The sequence below is a fragment of the Silene latifolia genome, chromosome X (genome assembly GCF_048544455.1).
Source record: "Silene latifolia isolate original U9 population chromosome X, ASM4854445v1, whole genome shotgun sequence".
Taxonomy (NCBI): Eukaryota; Viridiplantae; Streptophyta; class Magnoliopsida; order Caryophyllales; family Caryophyllaceae; genus Silene; species Silene latifolia.
The window spans coordinates 182,620,593-182,648,022 of NC_133537.1; the positions used below are offsets into that span (position 1 = coordinate 182,620,593).

At 38.2% G+C, this 27,430-nt stretch overlaps 1 protein-coding gene and 1 non-coding gene across 2 annotated transcripts; both read left to right on the plus strand.

The window, feature by feature from the left end:
• Positions 1-2,286: 2,286 nt before the first annotated feature.
• LOC141618858 (uncharacterized) lies at positions 2,287-2,673 on the plus strand. Its single transcript, XM_074435923.1, has one exon. It carries the CDS (start codon positions 2,287-2,289, stop codon positions 2,671-2,673), a length of 387 nt encoding a protein of 128 aa, XP_074292024.1.
• Positions 2,674-20,364: 17,691 nt separating this feature from the next.
• On the plus strand, positions 20,365-20,471 carry LOC141624354 (small nucleolar RNA R71). The gene has a single exon (XR_012534160.1). It is a non-coding gene; the product is annotated as a small nucleolar RNA R71 (small nucleolar RNA).
• The last annotated feature ends 6,959 nt before the right edge of the window (positions 20,472-27,430 follow it).

The following is a 27,430-nucleotide window of genomic DNA, read 5'->3' on the forward strand; positions in this document are numbered from 1 at the left end:
AGTCGATTTTGAATTTCATTTAATTATCGTTTCACGTTTTGTTTTGAATTATGTTTAAGTACAAAATTATAACTCCATTTTTAAAGCGATTTCAAGCTAGATTTTTAAATCGTTTTGGACTCGATTTTCCACACAAGCTCGACCCAATTCTCGACCCATCACTCACCTTGTCATGAGCCCTTGTTCGAACCCCGCCTTAACCTAACACCACCATCGCGAAAACCCGGGCCACATCTGTAACACCCCCATCTACCAAAGTGCCTTACCAAGGCCTACTTTAGTAAATGCGACTACTACCATCTCGGTTGCTCGAGGTAAAGTATATCAAATGGACCATAAATGAACGTTTATTAACGGTACAAACTGTTTAACTAAACTCAAACTGAAAACCAAACCAAAACTGTTTACCCCAAAAAGAAACTAAAGAAGAACTAAAGTTTAAGACAACAGCGGAAGCCATCTAAGAACATTTGACGACTCTGCCCCGTCCATATCCAACGAGCTACAACCACATCCAATACCTGCTAAACCAACTGCTCACCATCCCCGAATGGATCACTATAGTTTTAAAAAACAATAAACGGGGCCAGTCAACTACATAACTAAAATAAGAAACCACAAATACATAATTCAATACACAATCCAATCCACACTGTAGTAACCATCCTCCAAACTCCAATAGTAACCAGTAACTGACTACACACCAAAGTGTGTAGCCCTGCCAGGTTACCATCGCAACGGGAAACCCAAACCACCAGTTGGGGACCGCAGCCTTGCCCACCTAATCCCCGCTCATCGCAACGAGCGAACTGTAACACCCCCGCTTATCTAAGAGCCTTAAGCTAGACATCTAAGATAAAAGACGGTGTTACCATCTCAGTTACCTGAGGCAAATAGTATAAGAAACAACCGAGTCAAAGGTACTTTAACAAAAATAAGTACTAAGTGATAAAATAAATGTCCACATTGGACTTACAATTCCCACGGCTAGAAGCCACCAATAAATGAAGTACTAAATAAATTTAATTACAACTGACAAATTTAAGCAATAACTAATAAGTAAAGTCCAACTACTCATGATAACTAAAAGTGATGACTCAAGTCCCAGCTCACACGTCCCAGCCAAGCAACACCCATCAGCTATACCTACCTGCTTATAAATCTATTTCCATGACGGAAATAGACAATTTAAAGACAACAATAAGAAAAGGAGAGAGTGTTGGTGATTTGACTATAGAGCCTGAGTTGTATTCTGAGATCCGGGAGAAGCAGCAATATGATTATAGAATGGCAAAATGGTGGGCCCTTGCCGCCAGTGGGGAGACTACACGGTTTGGGTTAGGTGCTGATGGTAGCCTCCGCTTTGAGGGCCGTTGGTGTGTTCCTGAAGATGAAGAATTGAAGAGGAGTATCTTGTCTAAGGCTCATAATACTCTATATTCAGTTCACCCTGGAGGAGATAAATTGTATAAAAACTTGAAGAAAACATTTTGGTGGCCTGGAATGAAAAGGGAAGTGGCGGAATTTGTAGCTAAGTGTTTGACTTGTCAGAGGGTTAAAGTAGAGCATAAGAGGCCTCAAGGGAAAGTGCAGCCCTTGGAGGTACCCGAGTGGAAATGGGAGTGTATATCTATGGATTTTATTGTGGGATTACCTAGGATTCAAAAGGGGAACAATAGGATATGAGTAATAGTGGACCTATTAACTAAGTCTGCTCACTTTATTCCCATGAAAGATACCTGGAGTAAGGCTGAGTTGGTAAAGGCTTATAGGAGGAATGTGGTGAAATTGTATGGGATTCCTAAAGATATCGTGTCAGATAGGGATTCGAGGTTTATATCTAAATTTTTGAAGGAGCTGCAAGAGTCTTTGGGAACACAATTGAAGATGAGTACAGCATTTCATCCTGCGACGGACGGGCAGACAGAGCAAAGCATCCAAACACTAGAAGACATGCTTAGGGCATGTATTCTGGAGTTTGGAGGGTCTTGGGAGGAGAGGCTGGATTTGATCGAATTCTCTTATAACAATAGCTATCATGCCAGTATCGGCATGGCTCCTTTTGAGGCCTTGTATGGTAGGAGGTGTAGAAGTCCAACTTGTTGGGATGATAGTGCTGAGAGGATGGTGGTAGGACCTGAAATGGTCTACGAGATGATTGAGCAAGTTCAGATAATTAGAAAGAAGATGAAAGCTGCACAAGATCGTTAGAAAAGCTATGCAGATTTGAGGAGATCCGAGATTGAGTTCAATGTTGGTGATAAGGTGTTTCTTAAAGTGTCACCAATGAAGAGAGTCATGAGATTTGGGAAGCGTGGAAAGTTGAGTCAGAAATATATAGGACCATATGAGATTCTGGATAGAGTTGGGGAGGTAGCATACCGTCTTGTACTACCTCCAGCTTTAGCAAGAGTCCATAATGTGTTCAACGTGTCACAGCTCAGAAAATATGTAAGTGACCCATCACATGTGCTGAAAATTGAGAATATTGAATTGGACGATCAGCTTACTTATGAAGAAATTCCTAAAGAGATATTGGACACTAAAGTTCGCAAGACAAGGAATAGTGAAGTGTCTTTAGTGAAGGTGTTATGGTCTAATCATGAAATGGAGGAAGCTACCTGGGAAACAGAAGCCTCCATGCGCGAGAATTATCCTCATCTCTTCCATTAGGTATGTATATGGTTACGGGGACGTAACCTTCTTTTTAGGAGGATGGAATGTAAAACACCGTTAATTCAATAATTTACATTTTTTTGGTAGGTTGTGTTGTGATAGCTTTGGGTGAACTTCGGGACGATGTTCATTTTATGGGGGAAAGACTGTAATACCCGTAAATTTTTATAAAGTTAATCATCATTTTATATTTTGTAAAAAAAAAAAAAAAAAAAAAAAAAAAAAAACCTAATTGTCACGGTTTAGGCTTAGTTGGGTGAAGCACAATATAACCCATCATATATCATATCATATATAAAAAAAGAATGAGGGGGGTTTGTCACTTTGAGACTGCCTTTACCCTTGCATGACATCACATATTACTGTTATGCCATCCCCTATTAATTTTCAGTTGCCTTCTCCCATGCTTTCCTCTTCTAAACATATTTGTTTAATTAATCACCATTAAAAGTTGGCTTTTCTCACCAATAATACTTCACGCAGGTCTAACCTCTAGACACAACCATCACCTCTCTTCTTTCTCATAAAAAAACAGATCCCGCAAATTTTAATCAGTCAGTTCATCGTTCTTATTTCTAAGGTTTCCGACTTCGAATAATAATCAAAATTTTAAAAAAATAAAAATTCCAACTTTACACCCAGTAGACTTTAATATTAGTTGGTAGTTGTTGTATAAGACGGTTTATTTATATACAAATTACTTTATAAATGAATAAAATTTTATAGAAAAGAATCATCTGGTGTAAAACCCGTCTTATTCTAGAATTTGTATTAGTAAAACTTCAAATTACGACACAAATACACAACAATTTACCATTCCATTGAAGAACACTTATTTTTGCTATATCAGTATGTTCGTGTAGAAATTATTGCACAAAATCCAAAAACGTTAAGCTTATTACGGTAAATTTGCAAACAAATCACCATATTCGCCAATCCCCAATATACTACATCATATAATGTACATTCCCAAACCCAAATCACCAGTATACTCCATACCTTGATGAAGACGGAAAATTAGAGACGACAATGGTAGGTGTTGACAGTGTTGACAGTTTGTCTACCCGACTGTTGCTTGATGGAGACAAAAAATTGGAATTTGGGGAAAAGATGAAGTATTGAAATAGGATTCAACTAATCAAAGAGGAGGAAGTCGGAGAGGCTGGGTTTGCAATTTAATACTGGATTACTGGGTAATGTTTAATTTGGCTTCAACAATTTTTTGCCTAACCTATTCTATTTTTTTTTTTAATAAATTAATGGGGGTGCATCACCCCGTATCAGGGGCGTAGCTACTAAGTAGCATGGGGTAGCAGCTGCTACCCCAAACCCAGAAAATTCAACGAGAAAGATGAAGATCTGCTACTCCGTTTGTCGCTGGTTTGGTTTCAAGAATAATTATAAATCACTTTGCAATATTTACATCAATCAGTTTGTGGTCTAGTGGTCATGTTGTTGCCATTTTTTGCAGGAAACCTGTGTTCAATTCCCCTTAGATGCAATGTTTTTTTTTTTTACCTAATTTAGTTTTTCTCTCCACACATCTTATTCTTAAAATCCCAACCTATTGGATTACATAAATTTATTATACTAGTCCTTTAAGCACATGGCTAAGACGGAAAGAGTATGATATATATTACGCTTTTCACTTTTGTCTCATCTATTTTATTTGTCCGTTTTAACCTTAAGACGGATATGCAAGACAAGAATTTGTGTGTAAAATATAACACGCTATCAACAACGACGACGACGACAATAATTGCGAAAACATTTTACCTTATTTCCAAATTTTAAAAAAAAGTGATTATTATAGATAATAAAAAACTAACTGGTACTATAAAATCTATATTTTTCTTATGCTTACGCTTCTTTTAATAGGAAAATAACTTATAAAAGTTTCGCTACCCCTTAATTTAAATCCTGGCTCCGCCCCTGCCCCATATATCCGCCCCTGAGTAAGTCCCTGACAAAACCAAGATGGTAAACCGTAAAAATGTTACTCTCTCCTATTCTAGATAATCCTTCCTATTTATGGGTCACTAGAATTAAGGAGACGGATTAAAATAAGGTAGAATATTGTAGTAGAGTTTCGTAATTGGAGCTAGGGAAGGTATTGCAGGGTATTATCGTGGGTGGGTGTCTGCGTGATTAAAATAAGTATTGTTGTGGGGTAAGTTGATTAAAATAAGTATTGTTATGAGGTAAGGTGAGGTATTATAGTAATAAAGCACCATTATTTTCTTATGTAGGTAATATCAAGTACTTGCTACGAGTACTTAGGGCACGGCTTGTACGGTATGTAACGTTGTGTACCTTTTGGGTGTTTTGTGCAAGCGAACAGGTAAATGTATGGTCACTATTAGTACGTGGCAGTGCTTTTGCGGGGTAGGTGAATCGTTACTCCGTAAATTTGTTACCGTGATAAGCTTTATGAACTTAGTAGAAGTTATTCTTTTTTCTCTCTCGGTGTAACCGGAAATACAAGGTCAGTATAATGCACAACGATGGAGATATTCGAACTTACTCGATTTACGTGTCGTATTATTAAGATTTTCCGACACCTGATGTTGAAACTATAAGTTTCAATGGTTATCAAGTACTTGAGATGAGAATATAGTATACGAGTATATTTTTTAAGCACTTTTTTTGCATTCGAGAAGCTATATTCACATTGCAACAAAACTAGAAAATGATGGGTATATTGTTAGCCTGGTACGGAGATTTTAGGAAGGAGTAACGAGTACACACAACGAAACTACGAGCACACTTCTCTCTTTCATGGTATCATCACTTTGTATTAGTGAGATGGTATAGTATTGATTATAGGGCTTGTTTTTAATTGTATCTGTCATTTGTGCTCCAATAGGTGAATCATGATCAGGGTTTGATTGTTATGTTAAAAGAGCATAAGTCATCAGCTGTCACATTTAGTTGACTAATATTGTGAGGAGGTTGCTGTTAATCCGGCTGCGTGTGATTGTCGACATTTTTTTTATTTTGGTTTAAATGAGTGCACTATGTCTATAATTTGTAGTGATATGGAACATTTATAATCGCTCGGGTGGAAAATCTTTATGAGTTTTCCTTGTAGTCTTATAAATAGTGATTTATATCGTAGAATTTTTATACTTATTATACAGCTAAACACCAATGTTACTTCATACCTTGAGAATTATCACAAAGTGAGAGACTACATATATGGTTAACCCGTTAACCAATATATTTTGAATTTTGATCAGTAGTTGGTGCAAAAAGGACGTGGTGATGTTCACACACTTATTTTAAAGGTAGATTATGGCTTATATATTAAGAAAACACAAATGTTTACGGATACATTTAAAAAATTAATTTATTTCCGAAACTGAAATCTCTCTAGCAACTTATGTTTGCAAGCAAATAAGCAAATTTCTACGACTTCTCTACTGCGATTGTATGTTTGATGGCACAGGCTTCATATTTCTTCTACTGTACGATTAAGAGTTGGATGGTGTGTGCGAAGCACACACCCTTCCAACTAGTATACAAAAAATAGGACACCATCATCTTTCATAACATTAAAGAAAAAAAAAAAAAGAAATCAGGCAGAGAGACGATACAGCAGCGACGAACTCGACGAAGGGACTTGGGGGTTCGTTGATCAGATTTCTTACCTAATTTTCAGCCTAATTCGTAAGTAAGACTATCCTATCATCATTAATTCGATTATTAGCTTATTATTGTAGTGTATAGTTCGAATTATGAAAACCTAGAAATAAAATTTAGGGGTTTTGGTATAATTGTATTAAGACGGATTTAATTGCTGTATAATTGTTATAATTTGTCTAGGCTTGTATAAATTGGTATAAAAGACCGTCTTATGTAGCGACCTTAGCTGTGACCGAGCTGTAGCTCAGGCCGTGACAAAGGCTTCTACCACAGTGGGTGTGGGGCTGTCGGGCTGTCGAGGTTGGCTTGTGGCTGTAGCTGGTGGGTTTGGTATGGTTAGTGTAGTTTGTATTAAGACGGGTCGTATTACATTATTATACCATCTTATAGATTGTGAGACCATCTTATACATGGTGTATGGGTGACAAGGGGAGCTCTGTGTATGCCGTATATAGGTTGTTGTGGGTGTGGGTTAATGGAGGAATTTCTAGCTTATTTTAATACATTGTCAAAATTTCCACCTATGTGGCATGTCCTTAGCAATCAGACTTCCCTACTCTTTCAGTATTCATACGCACCTCCAATTACAGCTAATTCTTAAAAGTAGTTCTTAAAAGTAGTTGTTGGTGTGGGCTGAAATCTGAAGGAAAAGGAGAGGGAAAATAGAAAGAAAGTCCTAGTATTATAGTTTGTTTACATACTTTACTTGTCTTCATCGTTAAACATTTAAGACAAATCAAACTAAGCATTGTAGTTCTCTGAACTTTTCCGTTTTATTTGTCAGTTATCTTTTCATACTAGAATTAATTAGAAAGGTTAGTAATTGAATACTATTGAATTCTTAGGTGAAGGCTTTGTCGAAGAACCATTTTAGCATTTGTTAGCTGAGCTTGGATAATTGCTAAAGGTAGGCTAGCTACTCAACATTTGTATGCGGGGTTTTCTTATGTGCTTTACTTGCCACGAATGCTTATTAGCTGTGTTGAATTCATTGTCAGCTTATTTGGCATGTTCATGTCATAAGATGGTATTTTATTCTATTTTATCATGAATTGACATATTACATTGATATAAAGGAACTTGGCATTGTGGAAAGATATTGTTGTTGGCATTTATATTGTTATTGGTTATTATATTGGCATTTGGTATTATTTGGCAACGAGGTTGCGAGATGGATTGTGAATTGGATAGGCCAGGCACGGGGATGTGGAAGAGTCGTGGACCTTGGTTTGGATAGGATAGGTAGGGCATGGTGTAAGGACTTAGCCCTGGACCTGGCGTGGCTAGTCCACATGGTGTGGTTGAGCTTGGGCCGAGAGCCTCGGCAACAGACTACTTGTGACATATTGTTGAGATCGTGACGTTGTGACTTCGTATTCATTTCGTTGTTTATTTCATACTATTCGCATGTCGTCCTTTTATTTTATTATGGTTCTTATATTGTTGACTTGTGTGTTCATTGTTATCTTTAAATTGTCTATTTCCGTAATGAAAATAGATTTATAAGCAGGTAGGTATAGCTGATGGTTGTTGCTTGGCTTGGACGTGTGAGCTGTGACTCGAGTCATCACTTTTAGTTATCATGAGTAGTTGGACTTTACTTATTAGTTATCGCTTAAATTTGTCAATTGTAATTAAATTTATTTAGTACTTCATTTATTGGTGGCTTTTAGCCGTGGGAATTGTAAGTCCAATGTGGACATTGATTTTATCACTTAGTACTTATTTTTGTTAAAGTACCTTTGACTCGGTTGTTTCTTATACTATTTGCCTCAGGTAACTGAGATGGTATAACAATGTAATACAACCCGTCTTAATACAAACTACACTAACCATACCAAACCCACCAGCTACAGCCACAAGCCAACCTCGACAGCCCGACAGCCCCACACCCACTGTGGTAGAAGTCTTGGTCACGGCCTGAGCTACAGCTCGGTCACAGCTAAGGTCGCTACATAAGACGGTCTTTTATACCAATTTATACAAGCCTAGACAAATTATAACAATTATACAACAATTAAATCCGTCTTAATACAATTATACCAAAACCCCCAAATTTTATTTCTAGGTTTTCATAATTCGAACTATACACTACAATAATAAGCTAATAATCGAATTAATGATGATAGGATAGTCTTACTTACGAATTGGGCTGAAAATAAGTAAGAAATTTGATCAACGAACCCCCAAGTCCCTTCGTCGAGTTCGTCGCTGCTGTATTGTCTCTCTGCCTGATTTCTTTTTTTTTTTTTTTCGTTTAATGTTATGAAAGATGATGGTGTCCTATTTTTTGTATATATATGATGGGTTATATTGGGCTTCACCCAACTCAGCCTAAACCGTGACAATTAGTTTTTTTTTTTTTTTTTTTTTACAAAATATAAAATGATGATTAACTTTATAAAAATTTACGGGTATTACACGAACCTAGATGATTAATGTGCATACCCCCCTTGTGACGGGAGCCACAAAAGGCAAACTTGGGTGTGAAGACCATCTCCCAAGAATGGCTTCGCTAACAGTAACCAATAACCTGAGATATAACAATTAACCACAATCACAACAATAATCATGGCAACCAATCAATCAATATCACATCTTATGATCAATTACAAAATCAACTGAGTAGGGAAACCCTACCATTTTGCAATCCGTTATACTGCAGCCAATCATACAAATGCACAACGAGTACCACATCGTCACCTGCAACAAGGGTAAACAAACAATACTAATCACAAACTATCACAATCAATCTCTACCTCCAAATTAACCCAATCTAGGGTTTGCATAACCCCTAAGGACAACCATATACTGATTAAGAAAATGCTAGAGACTTACCAACATAATCGACACGGGAAACGAGATACAATGACTCACGACCGATCAACCCTTGCTTAAAGATGATGAAGATGATTTGAGGAGCAATGAACGTAGATTAAGTTTTGTAAAAATGTTTTAGAAACTGATTAAGCGCTACTTTATACTCCTCTAATCATTTTAATCAAAACCGCGGAATATAACCCGTTAGACCGGGTTCTTGGTCGAGTACCTGAAGTACTCGGCCGAGTACGACCTACTCGACCGAGTTTCTCACAACTCGGTCGAGTGCACCCAAAACAGAAGCCTGTTTAAAAGAACTCGACAACTCACTTGACCGAGTATGGCCTACTCGACCGAGTAAACTAAGACCATAAAACCGTAGTATTACAGTCTTCCCTTCTTAAAACGAACTTCGTCCTCGAAGTTCACACCCATACCTATATAGCATGCACACATACCACTCCACCAACCAACACCACTCAACTCTCATCCTCCAACCTTGACACTAACTCACCCAACGTCGCCTGCCTCAACAACGTAGCTCGCAACATAGCATCAACCATAAAATAGCCCACCTACCTCTATAATACTATCGAATACCAACAACACTAGTGCTGCCAACTTTGTCTTACTACTATACCGCTCACTAGCAAATCCAATACCAACAAAATTCACCAAGCGAGATGTTGCATTCTACCACCCTTAAAATGAACTTCGTCCTCGAATTTTACTCACACTCATACACTTCACCACCAAAACCGTCAACCCTATCGCAACCATAGTTACCTACAACCTTAGTCCATAGCCATACATATAAAATACATACTACTACAAGCATAACCTTTACCTTTAATAATATCAACTACAAGTCAATTCTTATTTTATACCAATACTCAAAACTTCCAAATACACTGCAACATGCATAACCATTAAACTTTTTCGGTCGCATCCTACCACTCATAAGATAAACGTTACGTCCTCGTAACCCAATTAGTAGTATATCCTTAGCTATATGTTCCCCTTATCACCATCTCATGTCACCGATCACCGATTATAACCTCAACGCCGATAATCATTCCCATATCCAAGGCTCTCTTTCTCTAACAGTTCCATACCTCTAATTACTCCGCACACCACCTAACATATACCACAAAATCCTCAGCAAAGATACTACTTAAACTCTTCCACACTACCGCACAACCACGTTTTTCCCTATTCATGCACCTCCTATCCCCACAACATCACCCACGATCCATAAATTAATACACACTCACTAGGTCCTCAAATTTCCCTTTTTTCTGCCGCCAAACTCATCCTTAATTTAACATGATACTAATTCCCAACACTCCATACTTACTGCTCCAATAAGATTATGAACCACCTGCAGCTTCCATCTCAGTATACACATGCTCCCCCAATTACTTACCACACTATGTCAACAATGCCTCATCTAACACAAGATCGAAAGTATTCCACAACATCCCACAACTATGTCCCATCAACAAAATATCGTTGTTCCATGACAACAACCACCACACGTGCAATTATGTTCCGTATTATACTCTACTCTCACCCACAAGCCGAAAATCAGAGGAAACAACAGTAAACAGAATAACAATCTATATGATCATACTAGGCTGACATATACTTTCAAAGGTTCGTCTCAAAAGTATCCCGCCAACTCCACCACAACCGATGACGGCATGACAAAACCGCCACCAACAGCCAGACTGCAGTGCGAAAGTACCTGCATCGCAACACGGAGTACCGTGCCTGAATCGCAACCCGGAACACAACAACCACATTACTAATAAACAGTGTCCCGACTCCACGATCATCTCGTGACTTATCCAACCATGCAACATGTTGCACAAAATAACCAAATAACAACTTTATGAATATCGTACCACACCACTACTCATGAGGTCAGAACCTCACACAATTACTTAAACAAATCATAGACATAATTAAATCTAACTAGCCAATCCTGATCAGATAAGTAAACATTTGGTAAGGTATATTGCTAACACCAGGTTAAACTCATAAGCCCTTCATAACACCTTCTCTCATCCACATAATTACCATTTTCTGACTGATGTGACCATATCCTTAATACTTAACTACTAGCAAACGCCTCGTACATCCACGTCTTCTACTCCCTCGCACCCATACATACAAATCAAGCCTCCACAAAATCAACCTCTTTAGAACGGCTAACTTACCTATTTAACATCATCCTTAACCACCATCATCCTTAACCACTAGTGACAACACCACGATACCACCATATTCCGTATCACTACTCTCTCATAATCACCTCTAAATATAATAGTTCATTTCCTATCTTCGGTTACTATCCCAAATAACGAACATGAAATCCATCAACAAAATTAGCTCAGCATTCATTCCAGTTCTGTCCTCGATTGTATCATCACCTAGCTCACCACCAAAGTCTCCTACCATGCAAATACTCTACCAACATCATACTCCCTTAATTCCTCAAAAATCATGACTAACATGTCGTCCTAAAATTCCTATGTAACCCTTCACTCTCACCCTCATGATAGTATCATACATCTCCATGATTCCTTACTTCGTGCCCCATAACTTTTGCGAACTTTCACTCAACTTACTCCCATCCTTCTTGTCCCATTGCACTTGACAATGCCCATATTTTACTCAACTCATTACTCCTATTACCTAGCTCTTTAATCATACTGTTACCTTCTCATTTCCCAAAAATCAAATTCCATTAGCCTATATCAATAACTTCTCATTCATTTCTTATCAACAATCTCTCTTATCATGCTACTCACTCATATTCACCACCAATAGGTGGTCGGACTCACTTGGAGGTTTAGTTTTCGGTACTTATCGTTAGGAGCACCTAGACCAAAACACAATTTATAACTCCACAAACAACTCTACAATTAGTAAAGAGGCAAGTAAAGGTCGGATCCCAAAGGACGAGAATTGAGATGAGATTTTCAATTGCAACTAGTGGTGTCTAAGGGTGTCACAATTTGGGGTTTGAAGTAGAAGATCACTAAACTAAATAGCAATAAAAGTAAACAAGCAAGATGATTAAAAAAGGGTGTAAACAATTGATAAAAGGCACTAGGGTGTCATGGGGTCATAGGGGATTCATGGGAATTGATCATACGAACATATTCTCAAATTATAAGCAAGCCACTATTGTTGTGATGGATCGAGTTGGTTTATATCTTACAATCCTAGGAAAGTTTGGGTCCCGGAGCCGAATCGATTAGATTGTACAACACCTATAAGTCGACTTAATCTTCCCTACTCAACTATATGCATGGTCTAATGAGACTCGAGTTGGTTTATGTCTTACAAGTCTCATTGAAAAGATAGGTGATGGGTAAAAAATGCAAGGATTCATAGGCTCGCATTTCATCAAACATAACATGTGCATAAATTGAGATCACAACAAGCAAGAAAATAATTTATGAAAACATATTAATTTAAGCATGAATCATCCCCCATGTTGGTTTCCTCTAATTACCCATTAGCCCTAGCTAAGAAACTACTCACTCATTATCATGTTGAATATGCTAGCAAGGTTGTCAATCATACCAACAAAGTAAAACATGATGAATAAATGAAGATAATTAACAATAATTAAAAAGGGATTAAGAGAATTATACCTACTAATGATTCCAATAATAAAGCAAAGAATAATAGAAGTGCTTGATTATTGATTGGAAGGTTGTCAATCTCCCAATAATAACCCAAATAATCTTCAATTACCCAAAATGAAAGATGAACAAGAGAGAGATTAAGGAAATGAAACTTGTATTAAGACTTGATTAAACGTTGATTACAAGATTAAAGAGAGATTTGATTGATATTAACTACACTAAAGATTGCTAAGAAGAACATGATTTTTTAATTAGCCTAATGGGGTATTTATAGTGGGGATTAGTTACATATATTAGGGTTTACTAAGGGCTTAAATGACGATTAAGTCCTTGAGGAATCGCCTGTCTCAAGGGAGACTCCGGTCTCCTTTTGGCCGGTCTTAGAAAAATATGCGCATCCTTCCTTGAAACTTGTAGAAGACGAAATGGCTGACAGACAATCCGAGCATCCAGGGCACGGGACGGGCGGATTGTGGAGATTCTGGCCGAGCGGATTCAAGGGAAGACGGGCGGATTATGGTGGTTCTGGACGGGCGTCCAGCTGGGGAAGACGCTCAGATTGCCCTTGCTGGACGGGCGTCTTATGGACAATCCGCTCGGATTGTCTTACAAGCTACTTTCTTTCTTCTTTTCTTCCTTTCTCTTCATAAAATCCTTGAGGATTTCCTCGGGGATGTAAGGATCTTTTCTCATCATTGCCCATCTACTATAGTATGTACAAAGGCCTTCTAATCTTGTCTTCTCTTTGATGCTTGGTCATTGAATTCAATCAATTTAGCTCTATTTTGCCATGAAAAAGCAAGATTTGCACTCCTTTCCTACCAAGGAAACAAAACCTCAAAGAATATGCAAAACAAAGGACTAAAGACAATAAATTACCCAAATATGCACTAAAAAGCATGGGAACAAGGCTAATTCGGGGACTAAATATGCTCTAATTATGGTCACATCAAATATAACCAAACCGAACCTTTGCTCATCCCGAGTAAAGAGGTGACAAAGACTAGGACCGTTATTTAAACTAACCTAATATCATAGCTGGTATGAGACAATTAGCGGGTCTCACTCCGCCCCTTTAACTCACAACAAGACAACCATGAGGTAGGATGCCTTCTTGCAAGGCAAGGTGGGTCTTGCCAAAATGGCGACACATCCAAACATTAAGCACACAAAATCAAGTAATGAATGCATCTACAAAAGAATAGCCACTTTCCTCATCTAAGTGGCGGAAATTATCTACAAGGGAAGCAATTCAAGGGTACACACTCCTTCATAGATGCAATTTCTTCAAACTATTAAGCCTAGAAGGATACCAATAAATCACCTCCAAATTGTGTCAAGATAGGGTACCTTTGTCCTCAATCGTTAAATGCTTTTGTCAAGAGTAGACTCCCTATGGTGTTAGAAACACTGGAGGATCGCGGAATTCCCCCTCTTGCCTAGACAAGAATAAGGGTCGTCCCCTCTCTACCATGCACAGAAATGGATACGATGGATAAAGGGATTGATAGATATTTGAGTTTCATTTTGGGAGTTTTCTTTTGTTTTTGTTTTTCCCCCTAATTTCATGTGGCATTTGACATTTGAGAACACTTTCTTTTGCCATTTCTTTGATTTTTGGCATTTCAAAACTTGACAACTTTTTGCATTTCTTTGAAACATTTTCAAGGTCACCCCATTTGTAGTGAGGGTGCCTTATATTTGAAGCATTATGAGTCTATTTTTGCTCCTCTTTTCATTTGATGCATTTTGCAAACTTTCTTTCACTTTTCATTTCATTGAACTCAAATCAATTTTCTTTTTGTGCCCATTCCCTTTGATGACAAAAATGTGGTAGAACATGGATGATGGATGCATGCATGGTTTCAAGGGTCACCTTGGAATAAACGGTAGCCAAGGAGTTATCACACCACAAGGTACTCTTGACTAGGCCTGAATCCATGGGTCAAAGGATACTAGCATGACACATCCTAGGGTGTTTTACAAGTATTCTAACAAGCAAAGTCTTAAGAAGAAAAAGCATCTACTAGGGCCTATATACACTTGTCAAGCTTCCCAAGTAGACGGTTTCGCAAAATTTTCTAACATGCAACTACATGCCATGATACAACTAACACATATACATCCTAATTCAAATGATTCTACCAACTAATATGCCATATAATCTAAATGCAAGTCCTAAATTCACATTGTTATACCGCATCAATCAAAATAAAGCAACATAGTCATTAACATAAAGAGGAAAAAGGAGATTGGAAAGATCATACCATGCGGTTTTCAATATCCTCATGCCTCGGATGTGGCGTAGTCGATCAATGTGAACAAGGATAGAACAAACACAATATATACAATAATATATACAAGTCTACACTACAAAGGAAATGAACTTGTTTTTGGATTTTCAAATTTTTTAATTTTTTTGATTTTTCGAAATTTTTTGATTTTTTTGGGTTTTTGAATAAAAGTTAAGTTAGAATTTCCCATCCCCACACTAATATGAGCATTGTCTTCAATGGCCAAAATGATAGGAAATTATGCAAGTATGATGCATGAATTCTATACTAAATGCAAGATATACTAATCTACACTACATGATGCATGGGTTTTTGTTTATGACGGAGAGCGTAATTTAGATTACCTTCCGTTGCGTATGCATGTACTTCCCCAAACCGAGATAGACATTATTTCTAATGTCTTAAAATATGGGGTAGTTCATACACACAATATGCAATGCATGAAGCTAAATTGTCATTTTGGATTTTTCAAATGGGAACAATAAAAGAACACCTCAATGTGGCCGAGGTGTTAGTCCTCATGTTGCTAGGACTCTCCAATTATGATCAAGATAAAAATAAATAAAACAAAGAAAGAAGTAGACAAACCTCAAGAGGGTAGGAGCCTCCAAAGCTTGCTAGTCTTCCACCATATCATCATTGTCATCATTTTCCTCCATAGAAGTGGACTCATCACCACTTCCCTCTTCACTTCCTTGCTCACTTCCTTCATCATCTTCATTAGCCTCTTCTTCTTCATCATCTACCTCATCATCAACACCCTCATCATCATCAACCTCATCATCGACATTCCCATCTTCACCCGGTCTTTCACCCCTAGATGTGCTTGGAAAGAAGACTTCCCTATCCGCCCAACTAGGCAAAGGACATGAAGGATCAAGTAGTCCTTGCCTAGCTAAATGAAAGAGGGGTGGATATTGGGCCAAGTATGCATCTACTCGATTATTGTAAGCTTGTTTATGCATCTCATGCATAAGTAGAGTCATGTAGTCATTGCCCACTTCAACACTTTCGGGTTTGAACTCTTGATATTTGAATGGGTAGGGTGGTGTGACAATGGAGGAGGAAGTTTGTTCTTTGAGCACTCAAGCGGCATATCTTGGAAGGCAAAGGGAAAGATCTAGCATCATTGGTGGGCCACCCATAGTTGGTGTCAAGAGGATTATGCTTGACCCACTTGTACTTGTTAATCATAGCATCCATGTCAATGAGATGACCCCCTTTGATCGCCACATAGTGTTATCCTTGTTGAAATTTGGATCAAAGTACTTGGCCAAGAGAGTAACTAGACCTCCATTTACGATAAAAGCGGTGCCTTCCTTACCACAATCAACATTGAGCCATATTTCCACCAAAAGCCTTAGAGCATTGTAAGGCTTAGTGAATTCCCTTCCAACATTTAAGGCCGACTCAAGTAGAATAAAATCGAGCTTCGTAAAGTGATTAGTGTCTTTTCTTGCAATTATAGTATTCCCGATGACTTTGTGCCACACTCTAATGCCCGGATGGTGGACTAATAGAGTGCGACAAGCATGAAAGTTCTCAAATTTCTTCCCGGAAATCGCCTCCCAAAGAGGAGCGGGGTCATACTTTTTGGGCATCTTATGATAACGAGGTGTATCACTAAGACCTAATGCTTTACTCAAAACATCAAAGGTGTTGCGCCTATTCACATTGGCAAGGCGAAACTCGATGTATGTTTTAGTCTCTACCTTAGTCACTTTCAATGAACTTAGGAATTCCAAGGTAAGGTAGGGGTATGTCAATTCTCTTGTAGTGAACCATTTTCCCAACCCCATGGCTTCAAAGAAGGCTTTTGTTTGTTCAAGGACACCCAATTTGTTCAAGGCATCTTCACATATGAATTTGGTGGGTAGAATGGCTTTCTTAGCATACTTGGCAAATGTATCCTTATGGGAGTTAGAAATGAAAATTACCTCCAGATAGTTTGATAATTGAGCAATTTCCGGAGTTGTTGTTGTTGCTTCCAAGGGAGGATCTTGTTGTTGTTGAACTTCCAAGTTTGCATTAGCAACCACCATTGCCATTGAAGCTTTCTTTGCTTGAAGGCATTGTTGCCTTTTTGAGAGTGCCTTTGCCTTGAGTGCCTTTGTTGACCCTTTTGTTCTTGCCATTGATGATTATACCAAATCGATTTTAAGATGAAAGGATTTGCCTTTGTATTTCAAAAATCAACTCAAAGGTTGAAGATTTTGGTGCTTGGATTGATTATTGTTGGAAAAGGAGTGATTAATTGTTGTTATAAGGAAGTTTGGATTTTATTTTGTTGAATTTGGTTGAGGAAATCTTGTTTTTGGTGATGGAGAGGATGAGGGTTTTGGGGTTTTGGGGTTTATGGGTAGTGTTTTGAATGTATGAATGAATGAATGAGTGTGGGAAGGGGTATTTAAAAACACCCGAAATTTCGAATCTTCAGGGGGAAGACGAGCGGATTCCCTTCGGGACGCTCGGATTCTGCCTAATTTGGGTTCAAGAAATCTCGCCTAAAGACGAGCGTCTTTCAGTGAAGACGGGCGGATTTCTGCAATTCAGGACGAGCGGATTCCTTCAGAGACGAGCGGATTCTGTTACAGGAACTTTTCTTATTCTGTACTAACAAAAAGACGGGCGTCTTCTTGCAAAGATGAGCGGATTCTTTCAGACGTGCGTCTTCTCTGCTGGGACGCTCGGATTCTATAACAGGCCAAAATTTTCAATTTTGCAGCTCATTTGGACAGACGGATTATCCCATAGACGCTCGGATTCCCATAAGACGATCGGATTCCCCATAAGGACGCTCGGATTCCTCCTGGTCTACCCGGATTCAGTTCCATCCGTGCACTTGCATATCCCGTGTCATTTTCATTCTTCAAATCCCGTGTTCTTCATTGTAGGGGCACTACTAAGGCATGAATAGCCTAGGCAATTGCTATCCCCACACTAAGCTAAAGCACTACACATCAATAGAATCATTAGTCCCTCCCTCACTTCTCTCAAAAATGATAAATATCTTGATCAAAGCATAAAAATCCAAAAATGACAAAAATGCAATGTAAGAATTAAAATGCAAGTTAGGGAGTTAGAAATATTTACAAATGGTGGTTTGGAGAGGACTCCACCAAACTCTCATCCTTAGTGAGATGTCATGGGGGCATGTCCAAGGTGTTGTTGATGTTACTCAACACCTTGAAGAAGTAGTCAAAAGCTTGTTCATTGTTATGATAGAGATCTTCAATAGATCTTTGCACTTGTTGTCCTTCATGTTGGTCTTGATCGATAGTATTACCAATGTAGGGATTGAAAATCCCTTCAAACTCATCGTCCCAAAGACCACAAACTTCATCTACTTGGTCACTAAATATCTCTTGAGTTGATAGAGGCAACTCTCCCACTTTCTTGTCTTGGCCAATGAGGCCATCTTCTTCATTGCTTGACTTTGGTGAGCTTTTCAAGCTCTCTTTGTTACAATTTCCTTGCTCTTTGAATGGAGCATCATCAACTTTCTTCTTCCATTGGAATTCCGACTTCTTCCTATCATCCTTCCGGCTATAATGATCAACCATAAAACATGGTTCATGGAAACGGGGAGCTCTCATAGTCTTGTCAAGATTGAAAGTTATGCTTTCATCTCCCACTTCTAGAGTGAGCTCTCCATGCTTCACATCTATCATCGCACCCGCAGTGTGCAAGAAAGGTCTACCTAGAATGATTGGAATGTTGGAGTCTTCTTCCATGTCAACAATGACAATGTCCACCGGGATGAAAAATCTCCCAACTCTTACGGGAACATCTTCCCATTTCCCCAATGGTGTCTTCGTCGATCTATCGGCCATTTGGATTGTGATATTGGTCATTTAAGCTCTCCCATCCCTAACCTTTTACTCACCGAGTACGGCATAACACTCACACTATACCCTAGATCACATAAGGCTTTGTTGATCGTGGTGTCGCCAATGGTACACGGTATTGAGAAGCTTCCCGGATCTTTAAGTTTTGGAGGTGAACTCCCTTGAAGTATTGCACTACTCACCTTAGTGAAGGCGATAGTCTCAAGCTTCCGGATCGAATTCTTCTTCGTAAGGATTTCTTTCATGTACTTTGCATAGGCCGGCACGTGATTGATTAATTCCGTGAAAGGAATCGAGACTTCCAAATTCTTCACAATCTCCATAAATTTTCCAAGTTGGTCATCAAATTTGGGCTTGGCTTGACGACTCAGAAAAGGAAGTATAATCACAATGGGCTCCTTCTCCTTGGCCTTGTCTTCATTTTTCTTTGAAACTTCTTCTTTTGATGGTTCTCCATCCTTGGAGTTTTGCACAACTTCTTCTTTGTCACTAGCTTCCACAACTTTATCCTCAACTTGCTTCTCCGGTGCTTCATACCTTGTACCACTTCTCAAGGGAATGGCACTAACCATTTCATGTCTCGGGGGATTACTTTGAGGTGGTAATTGCCCCTTTTGTCTTTGTGAGCTTGAAGATGCTAGTTGTGTTAATTGGGTTTCTAACATTTTGGTGTGGGCTAGGATGTTGTTGATGGTAATTTCCTTTGCTTGACTATCCTTTTGCATTTGAGTGAAAAACTCTTGTTGATTCTTTTGCATTTGGAGAACCGCTTTTTGAACATCAAAAACTTGGTCATTTTGTTGATTGTATGGAGTTTGATTTTGGTAACCTTGATTTTGGTTGTAAAAGGCTCTTTGATTTTGGTTTCTCATGGGAGGTGGGGTGTATGTTGGTTGAGAATTTTGAACATTTTGGCATTTGTATGAGAGATTTGGGTGGAATTTGGTGTTTCCATTGTAATAGTTTGAATAAGGGGTACCACTCTTGTATGCTTGAAAAGCATTCACTTGTTCATTTGTTCCCCTACATTCACTTTGGTCATGTCCCAAAGTTCCATAATTCTCACATATCCCACTTGGGATTGATGAAGATGCCGTCATGGCATTAACATGTTGCTTTGGTGATTTTGAGGCTTCTTCAAGTATAGCCATAACTTTTTCGAACTTTAAATTGATGGTATCAATGTGAGCACTAAGTTGAGCACCCAATTGAGTAATATAGTCCACTTCATGCTTTCCTCCTCTAGTAGCCTTGCGAGGTCTACTATATTGTGAATTATGGACCGTCATTTCCTCAATATTGTTCCAAGTTTGATTGTCATCAACTTCGGTGAACATTCCATTTGATCCCATGTTGAGAATGTTTCTTGAGTCTTCATAAAGACCGTTCCAAAATTGTTGTACCAAGAACCACTCGCTAAGTCCATGATGAGGACATGAGCGACAAATTCCTTCGAATCGCTCCCAAGCTTCATACAAAGATTCTTCATCTCTTTGCTTAAAGCCCGTAATTTGAGCTCTTAGCATGTTAGTCTTTTCCGGTGGATAGAACTTTTTGTAGAAAGCTAGAGCCAATTTCTTCCAAGAATCAATTCCGAGAGTAGCCTTATCAAGGCCTTTCAACCAATGTTTTGCGGTGCCAATTAGAGAAAAAGGAAATAAGTGAAAGAAAAGTAGATCTATATACTTAACATACTCATATATGTTTTAATTTAATTTGTCATAAAATTAATAAATGATCTTATGCATGCAAACTATAATCAAAATAAGAGAAGAATCTTCCATCCTTACATTGGATTTTCGGTTTTAGGGCACAAGAGAGATCTCCTTCTCTCTTGTTCTTGAGCTTTCCTTTTGGATGAACAAAGACCCAAATGTAGGATATCTCCCAAGGATTTATACCCAAAGCACACTCTTAATTAAAATCAATATTATAAATACTAGTACAATATTAATTTGTAAAGAAAAATGACCCAAAATAATTTGGTCTTAGCTCCTAAAACCGGGTAGGAGAAAGAGGAAGGAAGGAGAAAAGTATTTTTATCTCTCTCTAAAATATTTTTGATAAGAATGAATGAATGAAAATTATCACACACACATACATATGGTGAATGATCAATTTTTAAGCAAAAGACCCTTTGTTCTTTTCTAGGGGAAACCGGGTAGGAGGGTGGAGGAAGGCCAATGCATGGGCTTGGTGCTCTTCCACAAGAGACACTAGGTATCCATGCCTAATTGTAGAAAAATGATTACATCTTCCACTAATTTAATTAACATTATAAGAATATGTTAATCACACCCAATATTTCGGTCCATATGAGGATAAAATGGATTCCATTTTATCTTTGTCAATTTATCAATATGTCATATGTCATATGTCACATAAATTTGTTATGTATTTTTAACATATTAAAAATCAACGTATTAATAAAAATACGTCATATACAAAAATCGACTTAGTAATTCATAATTACTTGTACCAAAATATTTTACCAATTTATAAATCACAATAAATTGTATTTATAATAATTCATTCAATTTCCATTGTTTCTTTAAACAATAATTTCATCTGAGTAATAATACAATTTGATTACTCAGACCGTATCTCATTTAATCAAATTTCAATGTGATACGTAAATTTTACTTCCAAAATCGTCCGTCAATTTTCAAGTAATTTAATTCACTCGTAACGTTATACGATTAATTAAATGAACAATTAAGAGTGTTGCCCTATAGGTATGACCTAGGGGATCAACTGATCACCACCGTCGCACGACAGTAATGTCAAACTCTAGTCAGCCAATCATTACCGATATATGTGGACCAGTTGACAGTAAAAAAATTACTTCCCAATTGTATTCTTTATAATGAGATTTAAACATGTGATCATCATGATCAACAGTCGTGATCGCATAATTGTCGGAGGACACATATTCCAACAATCTCCCACTTGTCCTCGACAAGTGTGCGTCACCAATTCTCTTGTCCTATTACTATCTCCCACTCAATGCAAGGTGTCTTTCGGTCGTACTTGCAAGTGATCATATCGAGAGTGGTTTCCTCGATCCGGAGAATAATCGATTGACCGGATTTATCCACCATGGATACATTCCGAGCGTGGCCACGCATTTCCAGTTCATTACTCCTCGAGTGGCCCTGAGATATTGTTATGACCCTGACTAGGGGTGGACAATTCCTATCGCACTCATTCCCTTCGACTAGCCACAGCCATCATAACCCAAAATATGCCCATTTGACCCCATTTACGAAGGTCGTAGTAACACAAATCAAAGTTAATCGAAAACTGTGCCATCTTAGGTGAACAGTCTTTAGTCAAAAGAATCGACTCATTTGAATACTATAGCAGCTCTCGCCACGACCAGGCTATATAAATTTGCAGAACTCTATAAGCGGTCATTAGGCCCGACAAAATATTCCTAACAAATCTGCATTTATGTGATCGACTAGTCATCTCACATGACTCTATGGCACTTGAACTTGCCATCAATCGCATCACATTCTAGTCACTTCGAGACGTCACCTCATACAAGTGACTATGGGCAAATACTATGTTAATCTGTGCTCACTTTAACGGGGTTCAATTGTCACCACAACCCGTTTGGATGTAACAATGTACAAATTAAAGATAAAAGACAAATGTGATTATGAACATGAACAAAAACAACACTTTTATTTCATTTCAAAATCTAACATAGACTTGGTACACATTTAAGTCCCATGGACGCCATATGTCCATCATGTTTAGCCTGCGATAAAGGCTTGGTGAGCGGATCGGCTATGTTGTCATCCGTCCCAACCTTACAAATCGCAATTTCCTTTTCAATGAAATCTCTTATTACATGATATTTTCTAAGTACATGTCTAGATCTATTACTAGACTTCGGCTCCTTAGCTTGGAAGATCGTTCCACTATTATCACAATAGAGAGTGATGGGATCATTGGCGGTAGGTACTACTTTTAGACCTTCGTGAATTGCTCGATCCACACAGACTTCCTTAGAGCTTCCGATGCGCAATGTACTCAGCCTCCGTTGTAGAATCCGCGGTTACAACTTCCTTGAAGCTTCTCCAGCTTACGGCACCACCATTGAGCATAAAAACGAAACCAGCTTGTGATTTAATATCATCTCTATCTGTTTGAAAACTTGAGTCCGTGTATCCATTAACACGCAGCTCAGTGTCTCCTCCAAACACTAGGATAGAATCCTTAGTTCTTCTCAAGTACTTAAGGATGTTCTTGACGGCTATCCAGTGACTCTCACCTGGATTTCCTTGATATCTACTCGTCATGCTCAAGGCATACGAGACATCAGGGCGTGTGCATATCATGGCGTACATGGTTGATCCAACAGTGGAAGCATAAGGGATTGTCTTCATGCGTTCAACATCATGGGGTTCGGAGGGAGATTGAGTCTTGCTCAATATTGTCCCGGTTACCATAGGTACCAATCCCCTTTTGGATTTGTCCATGCTGAACCGTCGAAGAATCTTATCAACATAAGACTCTTGACTTAGTGCCAATATCCTCTTGGATCTATCTCTATGGATCCGGATACCTAATATGCGTTGTGCTTCTCCTAAATCCTTCATTTTGAAGTGGTTACCTAACCACTTCTTAACAGAAGACAACATTGGAATATCATTTCCAATGAGTAGTATGTCATCGACATATAAGATTAGGAACACAACATTGCTCCCACTGAATTTCATGTATAAACATGGTTCCTCAACATTTCGAGTGAAACCATTCTCTTTTATCACATGATTAAATCGATGATTCCAACTTCTAGATGCTTGCTTAAGACCATAAATGGATCTCTTAAGCTTGCACACTTTGTTAGGATTCTTAGAATCAACAAAACCTTCGGGTTGTATCATGTACACCTCTTCTTCTAAATGCCCATTTAGAAAAGCGGTTTTGACATCCATTTGCCATATTTCATAATCATGAAATGCGGCGATCGCTAACAAAATCCGTATGGATCTTAGCATGGCTACGGGGGCGAAGGTCTCATCATAATGGAGACCTTGGACTTGGGTAAATCCTTTTGCCACTAGCCTAGCTTTGTAGACATCATCATGTCCTTCTATGCCATTTTTGACTTTGAATATCCATTTGCATTGAAGGGGTCTTGCCCCTTTAGGCAAATCTACCAAGTCCCAAACTTGGTTTTCATGCATAGAATCCATTTCGGACTTCATGGCTTCAAGCCATAAGGAGGAATTTGGACTAGAGATTGCGGCCTTGTAGGTGGCGGGCTCGTCACTATCTATAAGCAACACATCGAGTGTTCCATCTTCTTCGATAAGTCCCATATATCGATCGTGATGGCGAATAACTCGGCCTGTTCTTCTAAGAGGAGGAGGAGTAACCGCGTTAGATGACGGAGGAACTTATTCTTGCGCCTCTATCTCGGTTTGTGGCTCTTGAACTTCATCAAGTTCAAAATTTCTCCCACTCTGTCTCCTAGAAATAAAATCACTTTCTAGGAAGACAGCATCGCGAGACACAAATACTTTGTTCTCTTGAGGCTTATAGAAGTAATAGCCTCGTGAGGCCATGGTATAACCTACAAAAATGCATTTTTCGGATCGTGGTGTCAACTTGTTATCATTTTTAATTTTGACATAAGCATCACAACCCCAAATTTTCATATGGGATAGATTTGGAACCTTTTCTCTCCATATCTCATATGGAGTCTTTTCAGTTGCTTTGGTTGGACTTACGTTCAAAGATTTTATTGCGGTTTGAATTGCAAATCCCCAAAACGAGTTTGGTAACTCGGTTTGACTCATCATGGATCGAACCATATCAAGTAAGGTTCGATTCCTCCTTTCGACAACATCATTAAGTTGTGGTGTTCCGGGTGGAGTAAGTTGTGATATAATACCACAACCTTTCAAGTGTGAATCAAATTCAAGGCTAAGATACTCTCCACCACGATCGGATCGTAGTGCCTTAATCCTTTTGTTCAATTGGTTCTCTACTTCGTTTTGAAATTCTTTGAATTTGTCAAACGCTTCACTCTTATACTTCATCAAATAGATATACCCATATCTACTTAAGTCATCGGTGAAGGTAATAAAGTAGTCATAATTACCACGAGCGGTGATACTCATTGGTCCACATACATCGGTGTGTATGAGTCCCAATAGTTCACTAGCTCGTGTCCCTTTACCACTAAAAGGATTACGAGTCATTTTTCCAAGTAGGCAATATTCGCATGTACCATATGATTGATAATCAAATGGTGTAATCACATTAGTCGAAATTAATCTTTTGATGCGATTCTCGTTTATGTGACCTAATCGACAATGCCAAATGAACGCTTCACTTGGGTCACTTGATTTGAGTTTCTTTGATTGAATGTTATAAATATCATTAGTCGGATTTGAGGTCTCTAAAACGTAAATGCCATTGATGGAAGAAGCTTGGCCTATAACCAAATCATTCCTAGAAATAGTACAACGATTGTTCTTAATGACAAAACAAAAACCGTCCATGTCTAGCATGGCGATTGAAATAATGTTTTTAGAGAGTGTAGGCACATAAAAACAATTATGTAAATACAACTCAAATCCATTAGGCAAAGCTAGAACATAAGTTCCTTTGGATTCGGCCGCTACTCGAGCTCCATTTCCAAGGCGTAGATCCACATCTCCCTTGCTAAGCCTCTCCACATCTCTTAAACCCTGTAAATGATTACAAAGGTGAGAACCACAATCGGTATCTAGTACCCATGTCGTAGTGGAAGTATAATTTATATCAATAACATAAATTTCCTTAGGAATTTTACCTTTTGGAGTGATGATTCCTTCCCTTATATTTTGCAAATACACGGGACAATTCCTAAGCCAATGTCCCATGCCATAGCAATAATGTCACTCATCATTAACTTGCTTGAAGTTTTTGATTTTCTTTCCCTTCTTCTTGAACTTTTTGCCCTTTGAAGCAAGAACTTGATTGCTTGAGCTCCCACTAGTTTTGGCATCTTTATCTTCCAGAGACAAAGACCCTATAGATTGTATGAGGTAGTCTTCCTGAGACGGACTCACACGAGATCTAGTAGTAGTAGGTGGTTTAGAAGAAGTGATGAAGTTAAGGTTTCCATCCGAACCTATCCCAAAATGAAGTTCTCTAGTAGTGTCGAAATCATTGTTGGAGCAAACATCGTCAAGAACATTGTGGTAAGACTCAATAGTTATCGGTGCGGTAGCGTTTGAAGGATTCATTGTAATGAACTACAAATATGGATGAAAGGAAATATTAACATTTTGTCTTTTTAAATCATACTTGTAATTAAATTTTAACAAGATATGAGCATTTATATAGTGACCTCTACCCAACTATATGAAATGATTCCAAGACCCAAATTCATATCAACTTAGGGCACGGTGTGCCGAAATACCCTTTATTAACATAACTTGGTGGATTAACCTTTTAATCGATTCTACTTTTAAAACTCTTGGTCGATTATATTTACATTAATATTCATCTCTAGCCCGAAACACATCCGGAAATCGTCGTGAATAATTTCGTTGAGTACAACCCAAATTTCGAATAAATGTGTCCATAATCCAAACCCATATCAACTTAGGGCACGGTGTGCCGAAATACCCCATTTTTAACATGAATTTGGTGGATAGACATTCATCACCCACTTCCCCTACGTAACAAGGTTTGTACCCCGGGATGGCCGAGTGCACTCCCTCGCGAAATAGGTTTTCATGGTTTCTACTATTTGATAAGGCTAAATCTCAATTGATTGTTTTAGCGAGAGGTCATGCCAATTTATTATCTATCACGATTTAAGTGAACTAAAGCGGTGAACTACGATAATTTTAATTGACACGGTCGATGAACTCGATTAGATGAGGATGCATGTTTTAGTTATGGCGATTTAGCGATGCATGTGACATATAAATAAAATGCAAAACATAAAAACAAATCCTAGTATGGCCTTCCTAAAATAGAAAAACTATTTAACTATTACATATTCGGAAACCAACTCCATTGGTCCCTTGAATTTCGGTTGTGCCACGCATCTCGAGGTAACACCGTCTTTATGTATCGCCATCTTGAAGAAATCCGTCTTTGGGAACTCCGAAATGAATAAAATTACATAACGAATTACATAATTTCCTATTATACATTTGTAACTATAATAAAATAAATCTATTAAATTACAAGACGGTGATACGAGATCACATTAAAAATTACAACTGAATCGATATTCCAATACATTTCGGGTAATACCAATTTAAACTAAGGCCATACTAAGTAAAATTACATAATTCAAAAAATTACATAAATTAAAATTATGACAATCATAAAGAAAATGCAGCATTATAATATGTATGAACATGCCCAATTTTATGCTAAATCGCCTTTAATTAGCCAATATCGTATATTACTCGGTTTTTACGGATTTGCGTGATTTCAACATTTTATAATCACAAAATTA

Excerpts from the sequence above, each read along its gene's own strand:
- LOC141618858 (XM_074435923.1), top strand. The coding sequence starts at position 2,287 with ATGAAGAGAGTCATGAGATTTGGGAAGCGTGGAAAGTTGAGTCAGAAA.